Source organism: Leptosomus discolor, chromosome 4 (assembly GCF_034619465.1).
Source record: "Leptosomus discolor isolate bLepDis1 chromosome 4, bLepDis1.hap2, whole genome shotgun sequence".
NCBI classification, from domain to species: domain Eukaryota; kingdom Metazoa; phylum Chordata; class Aves; order Leptosomiformes; family Leptosomidae; genus Leptosomus; species Leptosomus discolor.
Window position 1 is genome coordinate 23,452,762 of NC_141394.1, and position 26,198 is coordinate 23,478,959.

At 41.8% G+C, this 26,198-nt stretch overlaps 1 protein-coding gene across 1 annotated transcript in view; it reads right to left on the reverse strand.

Annotated features, from left to right (window-relative positions):
• Positions 1 to 26,198, reverse strand: part of LOC104343335 (transmembrane protease serine 11E-like) — a 52,601-nt gene that overhangs the window by 10,647 nt on the left and 15,756 nt on the right. Inside the window, exons 4-7 of the mRNA XM_086464792.1 lie at positions 22,666 to 22,787; positions 21,823 to 21,941; positions 9,039 to 9,106; positions 5,613 to 5,776 (exon numbers count right to left, since the gene is read on the reverse strand). Coding sequence (XP_086320918.1) covers positions 5,613 to 5,776; positions 9,039 to 9,106; positions 21,823 to 21,941; positions 22,666 to 22,787 — 473 coding nt within the window. The remainder of the gene's footprint in view (positions 1 to 5,612; positions 5,777 to 9,038; positions 9,107 to 21,822; positions 21,942 to 22,665; positions 22,788 to 26,198) is intronic.

Here is a 26,198-nt window from a genome sequence, read left to right on the forward strand (position 1 = left end):
CAATGTCACTGCGTCAGATGAATTAATCTTGTGCCCACTGCCTCATTTCATTTTAGCGACAGAGATCAGTGTTCATATTAAAAGGAAAATACCAGGCAGAACTCTCAGTGACATAAATGAACCGGACATTGTATTGAAGTAGTTCAAGCAAGGCAAGCAAATGCATTGTTAGGGGATATTATGCATTTTCAGTGTGGAAAAGACCAGACATGGCTGCAAACTTAAAGATGAAGAATCCATTTTAAAAAACTGATACAGCTTTACCCAATTACATAGTTTTTCACAGGTGTTGATTCCCACAGGAAACTTGATTTTCTTTAAAGGTTTCCACCCGTGATTTTCTATATGTCATGATACAACTGCTGGCTTCAAAGGTAAACTGCATGTTCCATCCTCTATTATATCAAGTTCCCACATCTTGCTTATATAAGTAATTTTTTTTCACAGAGAAAGCAAGGTAGAGATTATCTTAAATGGAGTATGAAGGGAGGAGAGGGTTGTAAACATACAAAAATTAAGAAGAAGTACGTGCTTCATACTAATAACACATTCTTGGACATGTGTTTGAAGCACAGCTTTGTGAAATGCACCAGGGAGCAGAGGAAGCATTTTCCTCACTGTCCTTCGTCACATTTTAATAACAACTTCCTTGAAAAGAGAGAGAATTACAAAATTCTCAGCTGCCTCAGAAACAAGGGGCTCACCTAGGTCAGTGTTATTTAGGCTAACAACAGTGCACCCAGGCAAAAAAAAAAAAGGATTTCTGGCACGTTTCAGTAGGTCACCAACCTGGGCAGTTGAGAGGAATATCACAGAGTGCCTCTGTCCTGCAGTGCAGACAGAGGTGAGGGTAATAGCTCTACTCTAACACCCTTTAATTACTTTAAAGACCATGAAGGCCGGAGGTACTGGGGTGAAATGGGAATGACAGCAGGGAGCAGCAGATTTGGTCGTAGAGTCTGTACCCAAAAACTGTACCCAAAAGGAAATGCAGGATTTTCCTGAAAGATGGTGAAATGTGAGCTTTGGGCTCAGCGGAGAAGTCATGCTCTTGTGTGGTTACATAGTGCGCACAACCTAAATGTCACCCCACTAACCTTCCAATATTCTCACTGGTCTCTCAACAGGAGTTACCTCCCTAGAGTTATGCACCCTTGTAGAAGCAGCAAAACATGGCTGAGATACAGGTGATGCAATTCTCATTCCTTGCACAGGGGAGAGTAACCTGGTACAGAAAAGACAAAGGCTTTGTACTTCTAATTGTCCCTGTCACCCAGCCCTTCCGTCCCTACTTATGTCCGCTGGACCTGTCCTCACACCGATGGCTTCCCCCCCGCCATCAACCCCATCCTGATTCTGTCCATGAGGACAGACAGAGGTCCACACCTCACAGCATACTTTCAACGCCATCTGCGTGTCCTGCAGCCCAGGGAGAGATCTGCATGAGGAACTAAATACCAGTTCTGTAGAATGTATGCAAGCTGATACAGTTTTTAGCGTAATTTTTCTTCCTGACCTACGCGCATGCCCCAGCTGCAATCAAGATCTCACTACAGCAGGGGCAGCCCAAATCACTTGCAACCTCTGCAGGCAAGGCAGAGAAAGAGAGAAACAAGAACTGAGTGAGGAAATTAATTAAATCAACTTATATGGGTCATCTAAAAAGTCAGGCCAGGATGATTCCCTGCTTTGATTCCTTCATCACAAGCATGTCCTTGCAAAATATTCATTTAAAAATACATTTCAGTCCCTCCCATTTCAGTTAGCCTCTCTAGACTGTTGCAAACACTGAAATGTACCACCTTGTGCCAAACTAATGGCATCAAAGTGGAGGAATGTCAGACCTCCACTATATTTCCCAATGTACAGATGCATGTCCTGTTCCACTCCCCCAAGCTGCTGGTGTGGCTGGTCAAATACAAAAAACTAGACTGCTACATACATTATTTGAGATGAAACATTCCCCAGTCATCCAGGTCAGACAGTCATCTGTATGTCTCCCACAGAAGACTCGATAAAGAAGTGAGAATCTCTCTCCCAAGTTCTGTACTTTGTATTTGTAAGGAGCTTTAGCAAGCTCCATATGCCAGATAAGTAGAAACAATAACAGTTGACTTGTTGATCAAAACTGATTCATGACTCATTGTTCATGGTCAAAACCCTTGGCTGTGCAACAGGTGGGAATGCTTCCTACTCACTTTGAACAGTGCCAGTGATCTTGCAACCAGTTTCTTTCTGACGTCAGAAGTACATTCCCAAAAATACATTTTGGGAGACTTCCAACCTACCTGACAAAGGGAAATAGTCTGGCAAGCTGCTCTACACTTTGCTTAATAGGGATCCGGGCTGTGAGGTGACTCTACTTCTAACCAAGAAACCCCAGGGAAAAAAAATTCAGCCTTGTAGGAGATCTCTTTGGTGCCAGAACTATACAGAGAACAAACTGCAACACCTTCTCTCAGTGCCAGTGGAAAAGCAAGTCCTAATGTGGATGTTTCCAAGTCACCCAACTTTGATATCTCATTTTGCTGGCCCTTGCACTGCTGTTCAGAGAAGATAGGACTTAGTTTGTTTGATTCTCCACTGAAAGGTATTTGGGCTTCTAGTGGGGTTTGTTCACAAGTGCTGAGGTCTCTATCACCTCTGATTTTCTATCAAAGCTATAGTGGATGTCTGGAGATACAATTATCCTTGACCAGGGGACTATGAAGTCTAGCTAAATAAGAAAGCAGGACCTTCAATAACAACACATCTGAAGATACCCCAATACAAATGTATTTTTGCAGCCCTAAAGAACACCTACTCTTTAGTAATGATACAAAACAGAGACGATACTATTTTGTTTTCCTTTAAGTTTTGCATGCTTGCTAATTTTTCACATCTGTACGATCAAGCTTCTCTCTTTGTAGGAAAAAAAACCCCACAAAAACAAACCAAACTGAACTAATAAAACATTGTCAGTTTAGATTTTATACCCTCTTTATTCCCAATCCTCAGGAATGAAGAGGCAAAGCAAGTTCTACCCCTGATCTGGCAGACTAGTAGCTTTGTATTGCTGCCCTGAACTGCAGCTGCACTGCAGTGGCACCCAATTTGCAAGAGTTTGTTGGAGCTTACCCTCAAAGCAAATACTTTTGAGTGAAGTGCAAGTTGAGACATGGTGTTGAATAACAAGATGATTAGATCCACAGAGGAAGACTTAAGAAGGTTCTTCTTATCAGACCGTCCTAGCATGCAATGTAAATAAGTGCCTGACCTGGATTTGTTCAACTAGTTAGCTATGCTTAGCTAAACTGAACTGTATCATGCCCCCCAAATTAGAATATTTTGATAAGGTGATTACAATGAACAGGTTAATGATTTTTTACAAGTCATTATGAAAATGTTCTGAGATTGCCTCAAGATAAACAAGGATTCCAGTTGGCAAAACCATCAAAGCTACAATGAAGCAAGATTTAGAAAGGTGCTGTAGAGCACGGAAGAAATCCACGGCTTCTTAGCTTTTCTTGGTTTAAATACTAATGTTGGACAGGGTGTTTCAGGAAAGGAAAGAGAAGTGGGAAGTGCAAAACCTAGATCCTTCTCTGGACTTCCAGGATCTGTTGAAAGTTGTCACTTCTCCCAGGTGTGAGGAAGAAGATGAGCTTTATAAATTTTGACCTGCGTCTCCTCTAAAAGCATAGGAGTGCTCCATTCTATACTGTTCCCTTGAGTCAACCTGGTTTTCTTAAATGGCAGCACCAACAGGACCTTGCCTAAGCCCCATAGCACTGCTGAAATCCTATTAGCAAAGAAAGATCCAAATGGAACCTTTTATTGTCGTCTCCTAGAAATGGCAAGGTATTGTTTATGTTCCTTTGTGTCACGTGTAACAGTTGCACAATGCTAGTCCTGTAGACCTATGTAGTCAGTGTTTTATGGTTAGACTGGGAGAGCCAAGAAAAGCAACACGAAGTTTATCATACAACTTTATCAAAGTAACACAGAGATGCCATCTTTTACTGAGGCCAAATATTTAATGAAAACATTGTGATTCAATTATATCAGCTAATTTTTTTAACTAGCAACTAGTGCATTACTGTAACAGCCCTGGTGCAGTTCAAGGTCAACTAAAACAGAGTTTTGAGCCACTTGCCATGTTTACTGGACTGAATAAAAGCAGCTAATCTGATAACTTGATGAGAAGATCACAGTCCTTTTCTAACAAGCATTTTTGTACTCCTTCCAATGTTATCCTTTATGTAAGGCACCAAATTAAACTGAAGCTTCAAAATTCACTAAATTAGGACCTGACTGTCTTTAGAAAAACAAACAAACAAACAAAAAAAAACCCACAAAAAACCCCAAAACTCTTTGAATTTCTCTAGTTGATGCCCACACATTATTTCTATCTCAGAGAAATTATATGTGCACTTTGCTGAACACGAATTACTGGCATATAAACAGTGCAGAGAAATGGTGATTCTTTGCCCAAAGGGATGTCACCTATCATCCTGAGCCATTCTAATGGGGATGACTGGTTGGCCCATCAAAAAACAATGGGTTTGTGACAAGCTTATATTTGAGTTTCACTGCATTGCTGCAATGCAACGTGCCCAGTTGAAGCACCGAGAGGCAGAACAAAAGGTTGCTCCTGGTAATTTCTGAGCGGGAGGAAGTCTGGATCCATCCAGCATGGAATCTGGCCTACCTAGGCTTCTTGTTCTTTCAACACAGGTATCCAGCCTCTTCAGAGCTCTGCTGGTTTAAGTAGTCTAGTGTGGAAAAGCAAGCAGTGAGTACCCACCAATGTGTTGTACTGTCACCTTTGCGCCAGGAGTGAGTGGAAGGTCTTCAAAAACAAATGGAGCAAGTATTTGCCCCTTCCTTTCAACTAGCAACTCGTTCTTGAAAAATCTGACACCCAGAAAAAATGCTGACGATATATAACTGAAGCCAAGTCAGAGACAAGAGCCAAAGCCTGCACAAAAATTCTCTAACAGATCAGAAGTGTAGGAGAGGAGGGAAACCCACCTTTCAGTGTTTGTTTAGTAATTCACTAAATCAAAAAGACACTGCTGTTAATTTGCATATCCTGCAGATGCAAGTCTGCTTTGCAAAGAAGGGGCTAGATCCCCAGCTGAGAAGTCACATAGATAAGAACATTTTCTCTTTCTTTCCCTTTCCCCTGGGGAATTTGCAAGGATTTTGATCCTCCCACCAAATATTATATTTTCAGTGCGTTGGCTCTTTCCCCACTGTCATGTGAGCATAGTTTCTGCACCTTCAGGCTCCTCAGAGAAGCACGTTTGTGTTGCTGTGTACTGAAGCACTGTGGTGAGGCTCCTACTCTTTACCCTGATAGTAGCGTAAGGTTGCTACTGCAGTTTGGAGGGAGGCTAAGGCTGTATACTGCTAGGCCACAAAGCAACAGCTGCTGTTGATCCATATTTAAGACACATTTAAAAGACTTAGGTGGGGTTTATACATCGCCACTTTTTTTGTTCTAACTTAATGAGCAGGGAAGACTGTCATTCAGACTCAGTAACAGCCATCATCAGAAGGGAAAAAATCAAGTCCCATCAATCAGCAAAGGGCAAGAACTACCTTTAAGAGAGATGTAATATACTTACTTGAAATGGTAGAAGATCTGACATTTATTCTCAGGGGCCCTGTGTATTTTTTCAGGCCCCTCCGTAAGATCCTTTCAACTCTTTCTCGCAATGTTTCTCTAGAATCCGTGGAGGAGAACCAGAATGTGAGCAAAGCCTCTGCCATCACACCGTCAGCATCTGGGCTACAAACCAACGAAACAGTCTGGTTACCTTCAGCCCATTTATGCATTTCTTAGCTTTTATCTTACCTCCTCTAGCAATGGCAATGTAACATAAAGGATTAGATATATTTTTGAACATTTTGTACATTTTTGAGGGAAGGAATTGCCAAAAAAAATCCAAGCAAATGCTGGATGGTCAAATACGTCTTACGCTAAAAGAAGGCATGATGCTGTCTGTGAACAAATGTCCAGACCAATGTTATAATGGAATCTAAAAAGCAGTCAGTGACTACAGGCTTGGGACGCAAGAGCAGGAGGGAATGAACTGATTTGATTGCAGTGAAAAGCTGGATACACAGTACTTCAGAAACATCAGGTAGGTGGTTAATGGCATCCAGACAGACCTTTCCAGGGCCCTGTACATACACAGAATAAAAGTTTCCAATCATCATCGAAAAGGTACTTGAGCAAAAGGGAGAAGCTACGCAACCCAGTTCCACCACTGCAACCTCTGGGGAGAATGTGACTAATAACCTCACATTATGCAACAATAAATGAAACCCAGTAGCATATCCACAATCTAGTTATCACAGTCAGGGAGATGCATCACAAAAACAGTCTCTAACATGTCACTGAAAAGTACAAGTAGCACCCACACCGGGACACACAGTTCCACAGTTTTGATGTAATGAGATCAGAGGAGAGAAAAGGAAGAAAAATCTTTTAACAGACTGAATTCACCCAGTAGTAGTATTTATTTTTCCATAAAGCATCAGATACTGCAAGAGATTGAATGCTAGACTACAAACACCAAAGTGTCTAATCTGGCATAGTAAATCTTGCTCTGTGCTTGCGGATGGCTTATCCTTGGTCATTACAGTGGGAAGATAAGAGTGTGCACCGAGAATCTTCTCTCCTCTGCCTCTTCTTATATGAGCCAAGAAGCAATGACACAACCCACAACAGGTGGAATCACAATTACTTCATACAGGGGGCGAGCTAAAAGCAGGTTGCTCTGTCTTAAGCATCACTTGGATAGGAAAGGAAAAAGAAGATCTTCCAGTTATATCTCACTATCTTGAAAATTTGTAATTATATATAGGAAAAATAAGAAAACTAACAATAGAAGGCAAGTAACTTATACAGAAGTCATGCAATCAGGCTATGATCTTCGAAAGCAACACGGACCAAAATGACACAGACATCCCTGCTATCGCCAGTGAAGGGCAAATAAAAGGCCATGTGTTATGAGCACATCAAGGCATGCCGAGTGTTTCATAGCTGGGCAGAAAGACATGTTCCTCGCCTCAAGGATCTCATAATTGAGATTGAGTAGCTATACGTGAACTTTCCAACAGGCTGTTTTTTCCTTTGTGCCAACTTCAGTGTGATTGCCACTCCGTTTATTTTCCACGTATTATCTGATCCAACTGTGGGTGTTGCTCTGCATTTCTGAGGTGTTCCCTCACCTCTCCCCCCACTCCTCTTCCTGTGCTGTGCCACACTGGAATTACCGTATCAACTCTTGCAAGCACACCACACCTCTCGAAACCCTCAGGTAAGTACAGCCTGCCTTGAATCACTCACTATATAGCAAAGGTCCAGATCCAAAGACACCTAGTCAAGATTTGTTTTGTCTTTCTCAGCGAGCAGTGGGCTTTATTACTAATGCATTGTTTATACTGAGCCAAAAAATATTCATAGTACTTTCCAACCAGATTTGCAATAACAGCCCTGCTTAAAAGAGCTTGCAGTCTGAGCACTTAAAGATGCATAAAGCATATATTTGAAAAAGCAAACAAGCTTTGGCTCATACAAGTCTTGCATTCAGCACAGCAAACATCACAGCAAATACCTCAGTCTGTCCTTGGGAATGAGAAGTAATGAAAAATGTTATTTCTCGCTACAGATTGGCCTCTCATCCTTATATCACTTTGTCTACACTTATAACACTCTAGTCAGTATCGAAAAATATTCCTAAAGTTACATTCTTTCAAATAATGACTTGTGTGTAACTGGGGATTAAGCTAACGTAGATCAGGAGGCAGGATGTCACAAACTGTAGAAGAACAAGGAGAAATACATTCACAAGAAGAAGATCTTGAGGCTGCTATCATTAGTCTTGCAGCTTTAGTGTGTGATAATTATTAAGACATTCAAGGTTTACTTGCAAAGCAATGGGCACTGTGACTCAGGAACAAGACCTTAGTATATTACAATAGACAGTTTTATAAAAAAGTAATTTTCAGCACTCAACAGTGGTCAAAAAATAAAATCAAACATTAGGTATTATTGGCAAATGAACTGAAAATAAAAGAGAAAAAAACCCCAAAACATTGCTCAATAATAATCCCAACCATGGATCTGACCCCTTCATCTCAAAAAGCAGGGACAGCAGACCTGAAGGAGATATGGAGCAGGGTGACAAAGTGACACGGAACAGTTCCTGCAAAGAATGGCTGAGCAGGCTGGGACTTTCAACTGAAAAAAGAGAGGAGCTCATGGGGTACAGGAGAGAAAAGGGATATGATGGGAGTGTCCGATACCACGAATTGCACAGAGAGGAGGGATAGAGATCAACTTCTCATCACCTCTTCCAGCACAAGAATTGAATGATCCAAAGAAGGTGGCTCTTCACAAGTAACTCCTTACTAAAGGATTGAGATGCACAAATTTCAAGAGCCCAGGGGAGACTGGACAAGTCCTTGGAAAATAACTCTACTGGGGGCTGCTAAACCAACCACAACCACTTTAGGAAAACCCAGGTGGTAACTAGCTGGAGGTAGGGAGCATACTAAGAAGCAGTTATCATACATGTCTGTTGTGCTGCTACTGTTCCCTAGGCACCTACTTATGCCTGTTCTTTGTGATGCAACAGTGACAAGTGGGACCTTCTGAACCAGCACAGCTGTGCTTGGGTTTTACCTGACAAGCCCAGCACAGTAGCAATCCTAGAAGTAAAATGACATTTGCATTATAGTGAAGGAAGTAGTTTTGAAAATGCTTTTTATTTTTAGATAGCTTTTTATATCTGCTTTGTTAGCTAAAGCTGGCTCAAAGTTTGAACACAAACTTGTATAGAATTTGGATTGACTGAAGTTTATCTTCTGCATCAAGATCCAAAGGAAAGGGTGGTTCAGAGTAAGATTATGCTCAACTGGGGTTTATGCTGCAGTCTTACATAAAATACACTTTACTGAGTCAGATCAAATGGCTCTCTAACAGGGCTTGGTGTACATTTCATTTTATCTCAGCTGCATGCATTTATTATCATCTCACATACCTCACTCTGATTAAGCGTGAACGGATGTATTTTTTCCTTAAAATGGAATTGTAAAATGTCTTGTCGATCTGTTGAAAAAAGAAAAATATAAGATAACAACAAAAAGGAGGGAAACAGACATATTGCTGGAAAGAGCATCCAGAAAACAGCATTCAGTTACAAACTCACAGCTTACAGAGCCAAGAGAAGTAATCCAGCCCAGCCTCTAGATAACATTTGCTGCAGACTTTTCCAAACCGTTTCCCATTTGAGCTAAGGCACATCATAAAAAGTTAACTCTTTTTTCTAAATATCCCATGACTACATCAATGTTCACTCTCAGGCATAATGAGAGATATTTATAAACATCCTTGAAACATACTGCTCCAATTTCCCAAAGCACAGCCTCCTAAAGGTGGCCTACAGAAAGGAAACAGCATGCTGTGCTCCGCACTGCACTGAGCCTCTCTTGCCACATGCTAGGAGACTTGTCAAACAATTCTCATCAGAAACTGGAAATCTAGGACTCATAACGAATCAATCTGCAAATTACATCTTTGCTGGTGCCTGTTTAACCACATCCTGCTGTAAGCTGAACATTGTCTCAAGGATTGCGTGATCAGTCTGAGAATGCACAGTGTGATATAACATGGCATGAAATTCTGCCAGGAATGGCTCAGGATCACCAAGTATTGAGAAACAGCAAAGTCACTAGTGAGTTACGCAGTTCCTCCTATCAGTGAATTGAATGTCTCCTGTAAACATCAAATTTATTATAGGAAAAACTACGTAGAAATGCTTTGCAAAATGATGCAAGTTGTCTTTTTTTTTTTTTTTTTTTGTAGTTTTTAGCCCATTAAGGCCGTCTGATTTAGCAAGTCTCCAGATTTTCTGATTTCCAAAGGAGAGAAAAAAGTAATGCTTCTCAAACTTCCAGTATGTTGAAATCTTTCAGCATGTAAGCATGAAACCTGGGGGGGATTCCTCCAAAGAACGCAAAGCCCCTCTTTCCAGCCTTGGCTGTCATAAGATGAAGCTTCATGTCATTACACAGTGATACTGAAACAGAATAATTTCAAGATGAAAATGGCACATTTTATTATTTTAAGGTGATTTTAAGCATACGTTCATAAGGAAAAAAAAGAGTTCTTAACGTTCATGCATTGAGCTGATCCATTATCTTGCTGTTACTGGGAGTTAATCTGGAATTACTTAGGCATTTGGAACAGACAAAATTCTACAGAAAAAAAAATATATGAACTGCAATGAGCTACTGTATATATGCAGAATGCACTTTATCCTGTCACTTTGCAGATTGCCAGCTGCTACCGCTGCATTTTATGAGGCATACAGTTAGAAATCAAAAATAAAGTATTTTGTTTCCTGTAACTCTGCAGCCTGTTCCACAACCCCTTAGTTATTGGAAGTATTTGCCCTCAGACAAAAAAGTTATTTTAATTATTTTTTTAAATGATAACATTTGCTTATCATTTCTGTTGCAGTGTGAACTGCTTCACGGATGATTGTGTAAGCAGAAGCATGGAGTTAAGCAGCACTGCCAGCTTTGTGGCACACAATGGCATGTGCTATCTTTGGCTGCACTGCCTCTGAGAGCTTTTGAGACCTTTGGGACAGGGACTTCTTTGCAGAGTGCTTTGTGAACAAAGGAGAGCCTTGAGCTAGGCTGATGTACACCTCAAGCTTCTACATTGCTAAAGAGCAAAGCGAGAGCAGGCTGACTTTAAGCTTGGGACTGAAGAGGGCAAGAATTCACAATCCATTGCAAGGGAGGGTTAAGTCAGTACGACATTCCTGAATCCTTTATGTCCTCCTGGCAACTGTGTTTTCAAGCTATCTATACTGTCTCATCTCAGAGACTGCAAGTGGGTTTTGCTACACTTTCCACCTGCATTTCTGCAGCAGATACGGGGATGCTTACTTCTGTCACCCATTCTCTTGTGTACCTTTGCTACAGCCTGAGCAGCTCATGTGACTGTGTTTTTTGTACTCCCAATATGTTGAGCTTTCTCCTTTTCTTCTCACCCTGGACCACTTCCTAGCTATTCTATACAGTCTGATCAGGAACACCACGTGCTCCAGCAGAGACAAAGATTTCTAGTGGCATCTAACAAAACACAATTACACACAGGGCTTTTTAGGAAAAGAATATAAGGAGTCCAAGTGCAACTGGACTATCAGCCACAGATATTGTTTTCAGAAAATTCAATCCAAAAGGGATGTTAGTTATTTTTTTGGAGAGAACACTAAACATATGATCTAAAATGATACCAAAATTACTGGACTTGTGTTACTTCCATTATCTTTCACAGTTTCATATCTGAGTGAGAAAGTAGCCACTTTCCTCTTCCTCTTACGTACTGTCACTAACTTCCCCCGCCTTAAGAGCTGCCTTAGTACTACATCACCAATAGATAAAAAAAACAACTGGAGAGCAGTTTTCTTTCCAGTGATCCTTGCAGGGCCTTTAACACCTTCAAACCTGACCTGGTACTTTTTACTTTTGTAATCTGCTCTATCTTATCAGGAAAGACATGCCAGTCAAACCTCTGCACTGTGGCAACTATCTCTCACCTGCTGATGAATCGGTTTGACGGATATGAATCTGTCCCAAATCTCTTTCCTTCAACGATGGTTTTGGTAACCTGAATTATGAATGGTAATCTTTATATTCATACAGAGTTTATGTAAGAGGAAAAGATGTAGCAAGATGCCTTCAGATAATAACTTTCAAAGATTAATGTTGTGTCTCATGTTCTTACTGTTCATCTTCTGGTAAAGCATTTTACACCCACATCAAACAGTAAACATTTCTCTCTAGCCTGCTTATAGCTTTCTTTTCAGCTTAAGTCACAACCCTGGAAACAAAAGCAACTAGGGCTCTAGTAACTAGATGGGACCCCGTCCTGCCTGGGAGAAGCATCTACAGTCATTTTAAGCATTTTGCTTTGATTGTGGCCACTCAAAAGTGACCCTGGCATGACCAGATGCCTTAAATCCACTGATTAAGTGCATCTCACTTGGTTTCCTGGCCCTTGTCTAGCAGCTGCTTAATGGTGACAGTTGCTGCTGCAGGTGAGGTCTGTAAGTATTCTTAACCAAGTGCCAAGTCCTGCTCCTTCAAGTGAGCAGCATTTTCCCAACAGCCTTTATTTTAGCATTCATCCAAACAAGATTTTCTTTAAGTTAATGTTTGCTAGCTTAATGCCATCTGGTATTTCCGCAATTTAATTTCATATCCTCTATCCTTTTTGCAAAACTCTCTCCATGCAGTGTAATTTTCTAAGACAAACTGGACTTCAGTCCTGAACGCTGGTCCATCTATGCCAATACAGTAACTAATAGTAGCTAGTACCAAAGATGCAATAAGAGGGCAAAACATTCCCACCTTTACAAACCCAGCCACAAAAGAATTTCTTCCTTGTTCCTTGCAGCCAGAAGTTGCTTTAAACCTTGATGAACAAGACTTGTTTTCCTACCCTGTCTTGAATAACTCTGTATCTCATCATTATTCTCTTTTTCTCGTGTTGCACCATGGCCAACCCACTGAGGCCTGTGAGCAACCTTCTAAAATCTTTATGATTTCAGAGTTACCTAATATGCCCTGCCTCCCTAGAACCCAAAAAACCCCCCAGGCTCTGGAAGGAGGTCACATGTGACAGGGATCCCATTGCTCCAGTGTAGGACGGGGCTGATGTGAGCTGGGCTTGCCCAGATGTACAGCTGGGTATCGAAGCAACCCAGCAATATCAGCTGTGTCAGCCCTTGCTTTCTCCCACAACACACTGCTCTGCTACTGCACGCAAGGTAACAGGGTTTATCAAAAAGGTTATCTGAAATCTAGTTTGACAGATTGGAATATTTGCTGAACCCACTGAATTACTTATGTGGGATGTTAAAAAGCATTCAGTAGGTTTGGGAGCACAAATCCTCTTGTTGCTCCATACTGTTGCTCTTTTGCTTGCTGCCGGTTTAGTCCTTCAACAGCTATCCTCATATTACATTCTTCCTCTTGCCTCACTAGCTCTTTAGGATGTAAAGCCTATTACTATTGATTTTTAAAGCTTTTTGACTGTAAATATTAATTGGAACATACCACCTGGTTCAGTGACTCTACAGTTTCGTGGCAATCATACAATACAAAGGGCTTCTAATCAGTTATGTTAATTCTGTACCTAGCACCCAACTTGCTGACCAATTTGCATCCAATTTACAGCTCAACCTGCTGAGACCCCCAGAGCTGACCGCAATGCAAATCCGGTACCAGCTCCCTTGAGAACTTAACATATCTCCTGCCCAGGTTTCAACTGAGGGGTTAGTTGGGAACTCTACCAGATGTTAGAGGGAGAGAGGGCAGGAGGATAAAGGACCACATACACGGGGACAGCAAAACCTGAACCTGGCACTGTCCCAAACCAGGATGTGAATATCACGCTCCCCTTAGGAACACAGATACCAATTACTCACAGCAGTGACAGCCCTACAGCCACAGTGCTTGCCCGAGATGAAGAAAATGGACCCGAATGAGAGTAAGTGTAATGATCCCTGGGCCTCCAGCAAACCAGAAGATCAGAAACTTCCCCATCAGAAACCGCACATACACAAAGACAGCATGTGTCACAGCAGGCAAGAGCAGTGTGATCCCATACATCTGCAAATGGTACCACAAACTCTTCACAGAGTTCAAACTAACCGGACTGCTAAAGCTGGGAGGTGAGTAAGCACTATCTGACTTTGCACTAAAATAAGGATCTCAGCTGGACGGTTTGTGGAGGTATCGGCTGCAAACGAGAAAGAACTGACCACGTACAGTAGTTCCTAAAAAGACTGGTCTTTCTAATAAAAGAAATTAAGAGGACTAATACATGGGATAATGTCAGGATTTAAAGTACTGTGCTTATGCCTAGTGCAACCAATTTCAAAGGCATGTAATGGCATGAGGGTTTCATTATAGCCATGTAATAGTGACAGCTGGAATTAAGGTCACCTAAGTATTCCCATTCCTACTCCCTGCTTTCAATTGTCCATAATTAGCTTCCTAAAACTTTCACACTGCCATTGAAATTTTGTCCACTTAGGGAGGAGATTTTCCAACTTTTGGAGAGAAAATCAAGTTTTGAGAGAAAACTGTTTGGGCCAATATGCAGAGAAGGGCTTTTGTGTGAGTGTGGGGTTTTTTTTTCAAAAAAAAGTATGCTCTTCCCAGGAAAATGATTCTGTGCCCTCTGTTTTTTTTTCAGCAAAACTTAGAGGTAAGTAGCTGAAATACAGGAATAAATAGCTCTTAGGAAAAGAATAGTTTTATGAAATCTAAGGAAGATCAGTGGTGATGTACTCAGGTTACAAGTGCCCAAATACCATCAACCATGCGAGTTCAGTACTGATTTTGGATTCTCCGTTTTGACAGCACAATATTCTAAAGAGCGGCTCTCTTGACCAGCCAGATTTTGATCTCAGTGACAGCAGTTCACGTCTTGAATCACTTCATTGATTTAATTACCTGTAAACAATGCAGTAATTCTGGATTGTGGGTTTATAATTAAGATAAGATTCTACCCTTAATCACACACTGCCCTTTATTTAATTTTTAATTCTTTTTTCCAGCTCAGGTTCACATCCATTTTCCTTGTGCACATTTTATAGCTTTTCTTGCCACACACTGGATCTGAATTAGAGTTACTTATTTGGAGGGGTGTGGGTGTGGTGTGTCTTCTTATGATTTTTCTGACTTTGCACGTACTTATTGGAGCTTCTACCTTGATGAACCAAGAAAAAAATGAAAAAGAAAAATCATCTTGTATACCTATTACTTGAGAAAATGATGTTGTATTAATAAGTCAAAGAATCTATGAAGTTGAAGGATCGTAGAATTGAAGTTAGAGAAAAAGTTGGATATTAGGTACATGGTTGATAACTAACTATTTCATCCTGGAAATTCATGCTATTTAGGTAGAGCACAGTGACAGTTTGAGATCTTAAAGGCGAGGGAGAACACTAAGCTACAGCTTCGTGCACCACACTGCATCAACTCACTCTAGCATTTAAAAGTACTTCATATTTTCTTCAATATTTTTTTAGTTCCCTGTGCTACTGTGACCTGTGGAAGCAGGAAAAACTGGAAATAGAAAGTTAAAGGAAGAAAGCCTCTCAGTTTTTAAAACAATGTGGTATATGCCTATGCCAGTTGTCTTTTTCTTCTTTGATTTCAATAGGAATTTCTGAAAAAAAGCATCACAAGTGAGATGCAAGTGCTTTCTGTGAGTTATTACCTCTCTCAGTGTAGAGCATTTCACCTATATCTTCAAGGCCACACCTGTATATGTACATACTGATAGTCAAGCATGCTGTCAACCTCTAATTCCAGAGATAAATAAACAAGTCGCCACAGTGTCATCTTGGCCACTGTTGGATTACCGTGTTTCCCAGCTGGCTGAATTACGGTGGAGAGATGCTTTCTGCTTTGTTTCCAGCCGCAGTTACCCATAGAGGGCACCCTTATTGTACCATGCTAGTCCAAGGACAATGCTTCCCATTTGCGAGGACCATTCTCTTAAAATAAAGCTTTCAAAGCAGAAGTTGTCAAATGCCCTAAATTTATTTTAGGATTTTTTTTTTTTCAAAATGCTCCTTAATCTTAAAGATCTTTTTTTACATAGAGAAAAGATTTTTTTTTCCGATTTTACAACATTATTTTGCAGAACAAGGAAAAGGGAAGAGTATTATTAAAAAGTCTCCAAAAATCTTAATTTAAAAAGCTTCATTTTCTGGCTTTTGTATTATAGATGCACTTCTAAATAGAATTGCCTTCAGAGAAGAACTAGAGAAACTTTCAATAAAAGTTCTGTTCTTCTCAGCTCGTATTGGTACTAAGCAAGTACTTAAGGTCACACATACAGAACGTAGGAATGCTTGGGTTTAAACAAGGACTTAGGTTTTAAATTTTGGGGTCTGTATCTGAAAACACTACCAAATCTCTTTTGAAACTTGATACATCCAGGAAGGTTCTTACTCAGTTTGGTCTGGGTGTTGCAAGACTCTGAAAAGTCCTTGGAAATGTTTGGCTGCTGCAGCTACCATAATTTCTCTTTCTGTGATCTGTCCAATGTATTTTTGATTTTCTTTTGTTTCAGGGGCTGAGAGGGGAAAATAAGTGTTTTATGGAGGTGGGGGGGGGAACAGCACACATATAGCAAATGAAGCTACATGATACTTGTAGATACTTGTACCTGCTGTGAAAAAAAAGAGTCGCGTTAGACTCCCTTGAACTTCAGCACACTCCCTTTCCTTGGGGCACGCTCAGTTATCAGCTTTAAATTAGTCCACACAGTCTGGTCTCCCAGAGCAAATAGTCTTTAGGAGTGTTTCAAAAACCTGCTGCCTTGGGGATCTGCTCCACTGAATTACTCTCCCGACCCAAGGACCATAAGGCACTGATGGAGCAAGCCACACGCTTCTGAGCTTTACCTTAACACCCGCCTGGAAGATGTGACAAACACAAGTTGTGTACAGTTTCAGGCAGCTTTGCAGCTAGCTCTTGGCTCTGAAGTGATAAATATTTCAATTCCCTCTATCTCCCAAATACACACACACACTTCTCCCCAGGAAGACTTAAGTCACATCTGACCCTAAAAAGGCCAAGTGTCACAAAACAGAGGTCTCATCTACTCACTTACTTACTGCCTGTCTTTTCAGCTAGGCTTCCTTTGAGTTCAGCTCAGATGGAAACCTCAGCCCGTACTTCAGGCTTTGGCCCTGCAGATGTGACAGTAAGCTATTCACAACTGAAATGATACAAGGTACTTCCTGATACCGGGGATGACTGCAAGCTTATCACTGGGTATAAAGCAGAGAGTCTTTCAGTTACAAGCATCCTGTTGAAGGCTAACCCACCCACCAAATAAGGTTATCAGGTGTTAAAGGTCTGCTTTCCATGGAAGCATGTGTCTACATGGGAGTCAAGAGAGAACAAGCACAAAGCAACTCAAGTACTGTGATGACAGTGAATAAAACCTGAGTGTACCAAAGGAACCAAGCAGGTCCTTTCCTCATTACCCATAGGCACTTGAAAAATTCTTTCCTATCTCTTCTCAGATGCTGAAGTGGCTTTACGGATTTGGCCTTTCATCTCCCTGCAATGCAGTTCCCTGTCTGCACAGAGGAGTTGTCCTTCACAGTGGTGGCCCAGAGGCCAGCTAAGCAGAAGCATTGGATTCAGCTAGCAAGCCCTGTTTGTGAGCCACAAAGCAGCAGGGACAGTGCAGAGCTGCAGACAGCTACTGAGTACCAAATGCTGCACTTGACAGTCCTTGAGATCCTCACTCACCTTAGCAGCACAAAGAACGGGGGGGGGGGGGGGGGAGGGAAATGCATGGCACCTGCCTGTCCCTCTGCATCTCCCCCCTTGTAGTGAGAGAAATGTGTTAACAACCTCTAAAATCATCATCTCCCAAGGGAGAAAACAGCTTCCTTCCTTACCAGCTCCAGTACAGGGACTCGTCTGTGAGTCCTTAAACTGATCGAGAACAGACAGAGGACAGAGTCATCAGAACAATTCTGCAGCATTTTCCTATGGTATCGCATGTGCCTCTGCAATACACAGTAGAGACACTATTTCTAAATTAAACCCACCCTAATTCATTTCTATCAGACAGGACAAACTTCAAGAGCTGTATTAATGAAAAACTTTCCCCAACATCTGTACTTAAGGACACAAAAGATTCTCTTATCACTGAAGCAAGTTGTCTGTTTCTAAAAGAGATGTCCTGAGACACAATACTGAGTCCTGAGGCAAGAATTACTTGATGAAATTCCATTACTTCAATAGAAATATTGGGATAGGCCGTAGTTTCTGAGGAGAAGTACCTGGGTATCCTTTTAATACAATACCCAGCCACTCTGCCTAGGTCAAGCCAGTTAGTTCTGTGTTGGGTTTCAGACGGTGAAAGGACGGGGGAGATCCCAGGTGCCTTGTGGATGATGAGACAACCAGGGAAATCCATGCCAGTCCATTCCATGGCTTGAGGCACTCACAGAGAGAAAACAAACACCTCACCTCTCCCCCAGCCACCTCATGAGCCAAGGAGGGAGCCATGCTACATTCATACCTGAGGAGCATCCATCCACCCAACCCACGGCCTGGCTTACCGTCATATTGGTGTAGGAGAGAGTAGGGGATAATGGACAGGGCATAGTCCCAGGAGCAGGGGAGGATACAGTGTCTAACGCAAGAGTCCACAAAGACACATGGACTAGGACAGGAAGAAGCAGCCCGACAGCAGGGCTGGGAACAGCTCTGGTCAGAGGAGAAGGAGACGGGGAGATACTAGGTGCCTGGGAAAGGAGAAGGGTGGCATAGGCTATCCTCAAAGAGGGGAAAGCCCACAATATCTAGGAAAAAGTATCAGAAAGTTATTGTAGTGGTAAAAAGAGCAGACAGGTCTGCAAGTCACTGGTGGGCAGGGTAAAGGCTGGTGTTCCTTTCTATTGAGCAACCAGCCGTGTACTGAAGGGGTCACGTGCTGAGGCTGCTTGGTATCCACTACTGTCTCACAGTTAGACACCTGCCAGCCTTCAGCTGAAACAATTCTCATTAAGATGGGCTTGATGAGGTACTGATTTCAAGCTCTCCTGAATGCACACCTCCTTCTCTTGGGGTTAAAGATGACTTTGCATTGCTGGACACAAAGCTGTGCCACTCTTCTCCCTGCACACAGGGCAGTTAGCACAGCTGCCCAGGGTAGGCAACTGGGATCATCCCAGTCACCCAGGTCTATCTAGAGCTGGCTGTCTCAGCTCCCTCCACACTTCTGAGTGCCAGAGGGGCTGAAGAAGCAAAGCTTAGAGCAAGGCCTTGGAAATCTATGCCGGGATGCTGTTAGTGAGAGGGTAGTTATGACCTCCAAGGAATTCTTGGGAAATCCAAAACAATTAATACATTTTGTGGGAGAAGAAAAAAAATCAAAGTCATGTGTAAGAGTTGGAGAAAACCAGTGGGTAAAAGTTGTGCAGATCAGCCAAGCATTAAGTGAACCCACTATAAAATAGAGGCTCCCTGGGGAAGGAGCCATTAAGGCTGTGACTGTGCCCTTTTTATCCACTACAAGAGGAATGGTCTGGAATTTTCTCTTGGCAAAGGAAGAATGAATGGTCCAGCTAGAAAAACAAGGAGGCTCTGGTGAGCTGGAAAATCTCTTTCCACCATGGCATTCAGTCAGGTCTGCTTTTTCGAGACACCACAGAGGAAGCCCTCATAGCCACTTGAAAGAAGCCAGGCAAGGAGGAAAGATCTTTCATCATCTGTTCCTCAGTCCCCCCAGCTCCACCCCACAAGACATTTTCCAGACTTTCCAGTCAGCCCTGAGATGTTGACTGGTGTACCAGCTTCATCAGCTCTCTGGCATGATCTGGCTGCATTCCCTCCCACCTTCAATGAGATAAGAGAGTCAGGAATGTTGTTCACACAATGGGTGTTACTACTCAACTCTGGAAACCAAAGCAAACATCAGGACATTTGCTGCCAGTCCCAAGCAAGGCATGGTGTGACTTCCCTATGGGAGCAAAACCATTTTTCCTGGTGGAACATCAACCCTGAAAAGAGCTCCTTTCAGGGTTGTTCTGGGAACAAATGAAGGAAGCTTCACCAGGGAGGGATCAGAGAAGGGAGCACTTGGGAGGGAGTCGCACTAACTGAGGTAATTTGGATGCTTCTGATTATCAGAGATGATTCACTTCTGTTCACTTTGCACCAAGTATTGTGAAAGACATCGCATTTATCTGCATTGACTCACTGTTTCACAACATGATCTTAACGTATCGTTACTACTATGACAATGGGAAGGCTTGGACATCCAAAACCCTGACAGCAGCCAGGGAAAGACTGCAAAGGATTTTGGTAATTCCAGACAAATCAGGGAACTCGATAAAAAAACTCAACTCTCTCCTCCTCTATTAAAGAGATGGTGTGAAAACCCTGAAAATAAAAATGCAGATGTCCTGAGACAGCTGTCTGTCAAGAAGACAAGAGGATATTTCTGTCTCTGGAAAGATTGCTTTGATTTTTATCACCACAAGCTGAGTTGTGCTTGTAGACAATCAGACTTGCAAGTAACATACTGTTACTCATTAGTGTATGGAGTCACTTTAAATAAGTTTATGGGCAATTCTCAATCATAGTTGTTGCTAGATGGAACATCTGGAGCTAAAAGCACAAAAAGTCAAAGTTTATAGCAGGGACTATTTATATCAGCTGACCTAAAATTACAGCAAAGAACTCACCAAATTTGAGACAGGGAGGTAGAAGTTAATGGCTGAACTAAAGACAGCTTTTAAGAAAATTCCCAGGAATGAAGGAAAGGCAACCCAGTTCTCTGTATGTTTGTTATAGTGTTACTTATCAGGTAAAATTAACATGCCCTGAAATAATGGTTCTCACTGCTCAACCAGCACTGGTATTTACTGTCACTATTGTCAGAAGTGCTCAACACCCATAGAGGAGACAGGGTTTCTAAAGCATTGGCTTCCATTCAAGCATCTAAATTAATAGCCACGTTCAGAGGAAATCTGACTGCATTGGACACTGTCTGAAAGAACTTCTTATCTAAAATAAGTGTTTCTTTGCCAAAGGAGCCACTTTTTTAAAAAATGAAGAGGGAATGGAGTGGGAGAAAGGGATACAGCTTTTCTCAGTAAAGTGTTATTCCTCAGACTTCTCCCCAGCACTTGCCTTCCTCCCACCTCAGCAATACACAGTATCTTCTTGGTCAGTGAGAACATTCCCTCTCCAAGGTCCTATATCACAAGGTTAAAAGCCTGCAATTATTAGGTAATAGTTATAAAGTGGTAGCACCTAAGTAAATGCAGCTTATGTAAGACTCTATACATACAGACATGCACCAGGAGCGGATCTTGGGAAATACGGTGCAGTCCCTGGTAGGCAAAGAGGGCAGAAAGGAAACAAGCACAGAAAAGAGGACAACTTGACTAAGATCTCTGAGGCCCTTAGCAGTGGAGTCAGGAAGAGACGCTAGCACTGCCAAATCAATTGTGCAAAGTATTGATTGTCCTGTTAACTGAGTATCTGTTCAAGGTTGCTAAACAGGAGGTAAGAGATATGCATCGGACCCTGGTGAATGAAACACAAAAAGATACAAGCACAATCACATGCTTATTGCTGTAAAGAGCTGAACTCTGTAATTATCATCTGTGGGGAAGTGTCTCAAAGAGAAAACAAGAAAGGAAATTGCAATGTGTCTATTTATTTCCATAGCTACTGTATGACTGAGAGCCACTCAGCAGCCTCTGTTATTTGTAGGAGGGTTTCCCAACAAAACATACCGAAGGCACAGGAAAAGGGCTTGTGTATTGTTTTCCCAACACACACACAGCAACAGGCCGACAGGTAGAATTCCCCACCCCGTAAGGGAGATGGTGTAAAAGCATGCTTTCCTTAGAGACAGTGGGCACAAATCACAAAGCCAGGCTCAGGGCAGGGAAAGAGAAGACATAAACAAATGACTAGTGATATAGGAGGAAGATGAGATTATTGTCAATATCTGCTCCACCACTGCAGGGACAAAGAGAGGTGACATGCTAGAGCAAGCAGACTGGCAAGTGCCTGGTCTGCCAGGTGCGATCATGACTCTCATGCCATCCATTTCCTGGGTCTGCTAACCATGGGGGCTCAGGGTACACCAGACACTCGTGGTCTAAGAGTGTGCCGTTCACATCAATGACTCTTGTATTATCACACAGCCCTTAACAACAGAAAGGCACAAAGGTCCAAACTTACCAGTCTCTCAATCCTCTCACTCAGGTCTCTAAACCTTCCTGAGGACTGTCTGGACAATTCATTATTGTACCGGATGTTGGTGATTTTTACATTGCCACTGTAATAGAACAGTTTCTGATCTGTAAAGGGAAAGAAGAAGAAGAACAGGCAATACTCAAAGCACCAAGATGAATGAACTTTAGAGAAACACCTGGAGCTGACTGATTTCCAGACATCTAGGGAGCGTCTGTATTCAACTCCATTAAAATACTGCTTCCAAGAGCTAGGAGCCCAGGAGCAAGAACTCAGTTGAGTTAGGTGATCTAAACCAAGTAGTGACAAAAAGCCTCGTTTCCCCAACAATTGTATCTGTGGCCAACCAACAGCACTTTGGGCTCACACAGGATCACAAGGTGCATCTTGCTGGTCAAGTACCTTCCTTCCTGGCCTGTATGCCCACTCAATGCCAAGCCCTGGCAGGTGGCCACTGGTGATCAGGGCAAGGTAACAGAGAAACACCACAGATAGAAACAAGCTGAAGGCTCTGTCACTCGCATAAGGGAGACCAGAAGACTTGTGTGTTGACCTCTTCACAGTAGTAGATAGTGAGGAAGATGTGCACGGAGGGAAAGCAAGTGAAAGCCAACAGAAACCACAGCCCTAAACTACCCTGCACAGCCGAAAAAGTTCTTAAGAGATCTGCAAAGATGCCAAATGAGGAAGGAAAGAGAGCTCTAGAGAAGTTGTTGGGTTTTCCCCAAATAAGCTTTAGACAGACTGATGAAAAGCAAACTCCCAGCACTGTGTTGCACAACAAGCACAAAGAAAATGCACTAAACATAGGAACGGTGATACGAAACTTACCATATGCCAGAAAATAAACTAGGAGACCGATGGTGATAGCTGCTGCCACTGCTGTTCCGGTAACAATTAGAGCAATTTTCCAGGGCTCAAGGTGTCTTATTTTGATGGCTGGCTGATGAATCCTGGGCAGAAATAAGAAGAAAAAAAGGAGAAGATTAATAAGAGATCCTTTTCTATTTTTTCTATTTAACATTCCCCCCCACAAATGAAGCTCAAGTTTTCTCCTTCAACATCAGCTAATTTTTCCCAGAAGTATTAATTTACTTCTTTCTCACCCAACGCCCTTGAAAGTGAAACCATAGCTCAAGACTATTTTGAAATAGATGTTGGGATATGCTAGAAGTCACAGAACACAGACAGTGTTTGAGGGTTCACGGGTTTTTTTTATTATTAGTGCCAAATCAAATAGGAGTCCCACTAAGCACTTTCTTATGTGACCCCTGACTGGAAATGCACAAGAATAAACTTATTTTTCAGCTAGGTGAAATTTTATACAGCAATATAGGCAGCTTTGAATTGGTTAAACAAATCAGTTATCACAGACACACTGGCACCTTTGCTCCCAAAACTGCTTTATGCAATGAAATTGGTAAAAAACATCCCATGCTTTGCATAGTACATATTTATATATTATGCAAGCTGCTCAGTCCATTTCAGCCTGCAAAGCAGGACTGGACATAAAAGAGAGTATTCAGAGGGCCAGCCTATGCCTAAATCTAAAAGCAAAAGGCAAGCACTGCTTTAAACAGTATTTGCTGAAGTGATGGAATGATGGGGAAGGGCAAGGACATGTGAGTGGACCAGGGCACATCAGTAGGAAGCCTTGCCAGATACTTCTCTCTGCTGTGCTCTTAATTACGCAGGTGCTAATCCAAATTAACTCAAGGAAAGTCAACAGTCAGTAGGTCAGTATTATAGTTAGACAAAAAACTGCCTGAAAAGGGTTACTTACAGCAAATTCTGCCTTTGGCTATGAACTCAACGACATCTGAAGATCCTTAAAGCCATTTTTCTATTATGTTATCAGCCATTACAAAATACAGAACAGGAAGCCACAATTTTTGTCAGAAAGTCCTTCATTCTAGAGCCAGCTACCTCACTTATGCAAACATGCACACCTTTCGGTTAAGGTACAGCGTCCCCCAGGAAAGCAGGCTGCAGGGATTCTCTCCTGAGGGTATGAGGAATCTCAGTGAGTTCCTACATTCGTAACGAAGTACCTATAGCTCACTTCCAGAACACATACCTCATAAGCCATAAGTTTAAATACATTAAAACAAGTTGAAAATAATTGCAAGTGATCACTGCGGCGGCGTGCAGGAATGAGACAGCAAGCACAGTGTGCAGGGTACACAGATATTGAAGCAGGTTCAGATATTTCATTCAAATTTCATTGTAAAGCCTTACAATTACAGCCTTATTACTTTGGCTTGGAAAACAACTGACTGGCTAAATATCGTGACATTTGATTGAGTGAAAATGGGAATATTCATTTGTCATTCATATCTGTTCTGTCTTGTCCTGGATCAGTGTTTCCTTCACTCCTGCTATCCTATAAAATGGCTGTTAATTAACCTCTCATCTCATCTGGTTTGATTCAAAATGCATTTGTGAATCCATAGCAGGAAAAAAAAAAAAGATGGAAATTAAACAGTCCTGTTAAGAGCTTGGAGATAAGCATCTCCAAAGTTATTTCTGAGACTACTGTATGAAAGCCGCCTTAAAATTATAACTGGAGAAAGGAAAAATATGCAGGTATAAATAGTCAGGACTCTACCTCATTAAGAAGACTATTTCTAAATAGTAGGTCTTAGGTGAAACCATAAAGTCAGTGGTGAGTTCAGCTTTAATTTGTCATGTGGGTTTGTTGGGGGTTTTTTTCCTCCACTCCAGCTAGTAGTCCTTTGCATGGCTTATACGCTTTCTAAATGTTTCTAGTCTGTTTGAAGTGAGAATAAGTTACAAGAAAAGACAATGAAACAAACAAAAAACCACATTTAACTTGACGCAGCCTATTAACATTCATTCTTGTAGATACTTTCATTTAAAAAGCAGTTGTCTTGATTAAGCTGCATGGAAGGAAAAACACTGAGACAGTCTTTCAGCTCTGGTGATCCTGGCATAGACCCAAACCAAAATGCTGGGTTTGAGAAGCCCATTTGAACGGCTGAATGCCACCTTTACACCACAGTAGGTGAGTGTGAAGAAATTACCTCCTATCATACCAGTGAAAGAGCGGTTTCAGATCAGAAGTAACATGGCTGGGACACAGTTAAATATTGAGTACTATATAATTTGAAACCTTTTCAGCATTCTTTTGTACATGGTATAACATTTTTGTAACTCTTATTCTCTATTTTTTCCCTTTCAAGTTCCATGCTGTCATTTAGCAAACAGAAGCCCCAGTCCACAACAGTTACTCACACATATAATTCTACTCACACAAGTGGCTTTCACTTAATTCATGAAACCTGTTTGAAAGCATAATTTCAAAGAGGTGCAAAGGGGACTCAGCATCAGCTTCTAAGCTGAATTTCCTCAGTTTGATAAATACATCTTAGAAAGTCACTTAAGGGGGAGGGGCTGTTTTGGGACTTGGGATGTCTTTTTCTTCTTGTTTTCTGAACAAACTTTCCCCCTTCCTTTTAAATAACAACATGAAACGACTGTTAAAGTTTACTCTCTGCTCCTAATTTGTTTTAAAAACAAAAAGAGGTTTTAAGGTATTTTTTAAATAAAATGTCACAGGTTAGGCTGTACCATATGGATACTTCCCTATTTGAATAGAGGTGCAGACTGAGCACACTAGGAGGATTTAAAATCCAGGTTTTCAAAGATACCTGTGAGACAAAACCGCAAAAATTGCTGGGCTGATACTTTTCCATTCCCACTAACTTCAAGGTTTATTGCTGCTTTGCTCTGTCTCCTGAGGTTCATTCCTCAAAGATTAATTATTTCATCTGACAACGTGTCCCACTGCATAAAGCTGGTCAGTATGGACGGGGATTTGATACACACAAGAGAAGTAACTGTCCCAGAACTGCTTCGATCCACATGATGACCCATCAGAGCTTGAATACTCTGCAGAGAACTGATAAAATGTTCAACAGTGGGAATTTATTTTCCCAGATCAAGAGTCAAGCAGTCCCTGCTAACTCCTTAGGAACTCAACAGAAAGAGAACAGGGAGTGTAATCTAGAAATGCATAGCAGGATTAAAAACACTCCAGCTGAGAAGGTCACTGAAATCCTCCAGAGTAGAAATGGAGATTTTCAACCTGAACCAAATACCAGCTGAAAGCCTCCCACTGACCTCTGTGGGCTTTCTGTCAGGGCCCTTCTGCCTCCAGCCTATGTGGTCCTCCTCTCTACCCCAGAGACTGTGCTCTTTCCCAGACAACCATGCCCATGCAGTAATCTTAAATACACCGCAGTCAGGGATGGGATTTCACCTCTCAGCAAAAGACTGCCAAGTCCCAGATTAAGATTTGTCCGATTAGGAAGAGGAGTGAAATATTTGCTGACAAAGAGAAA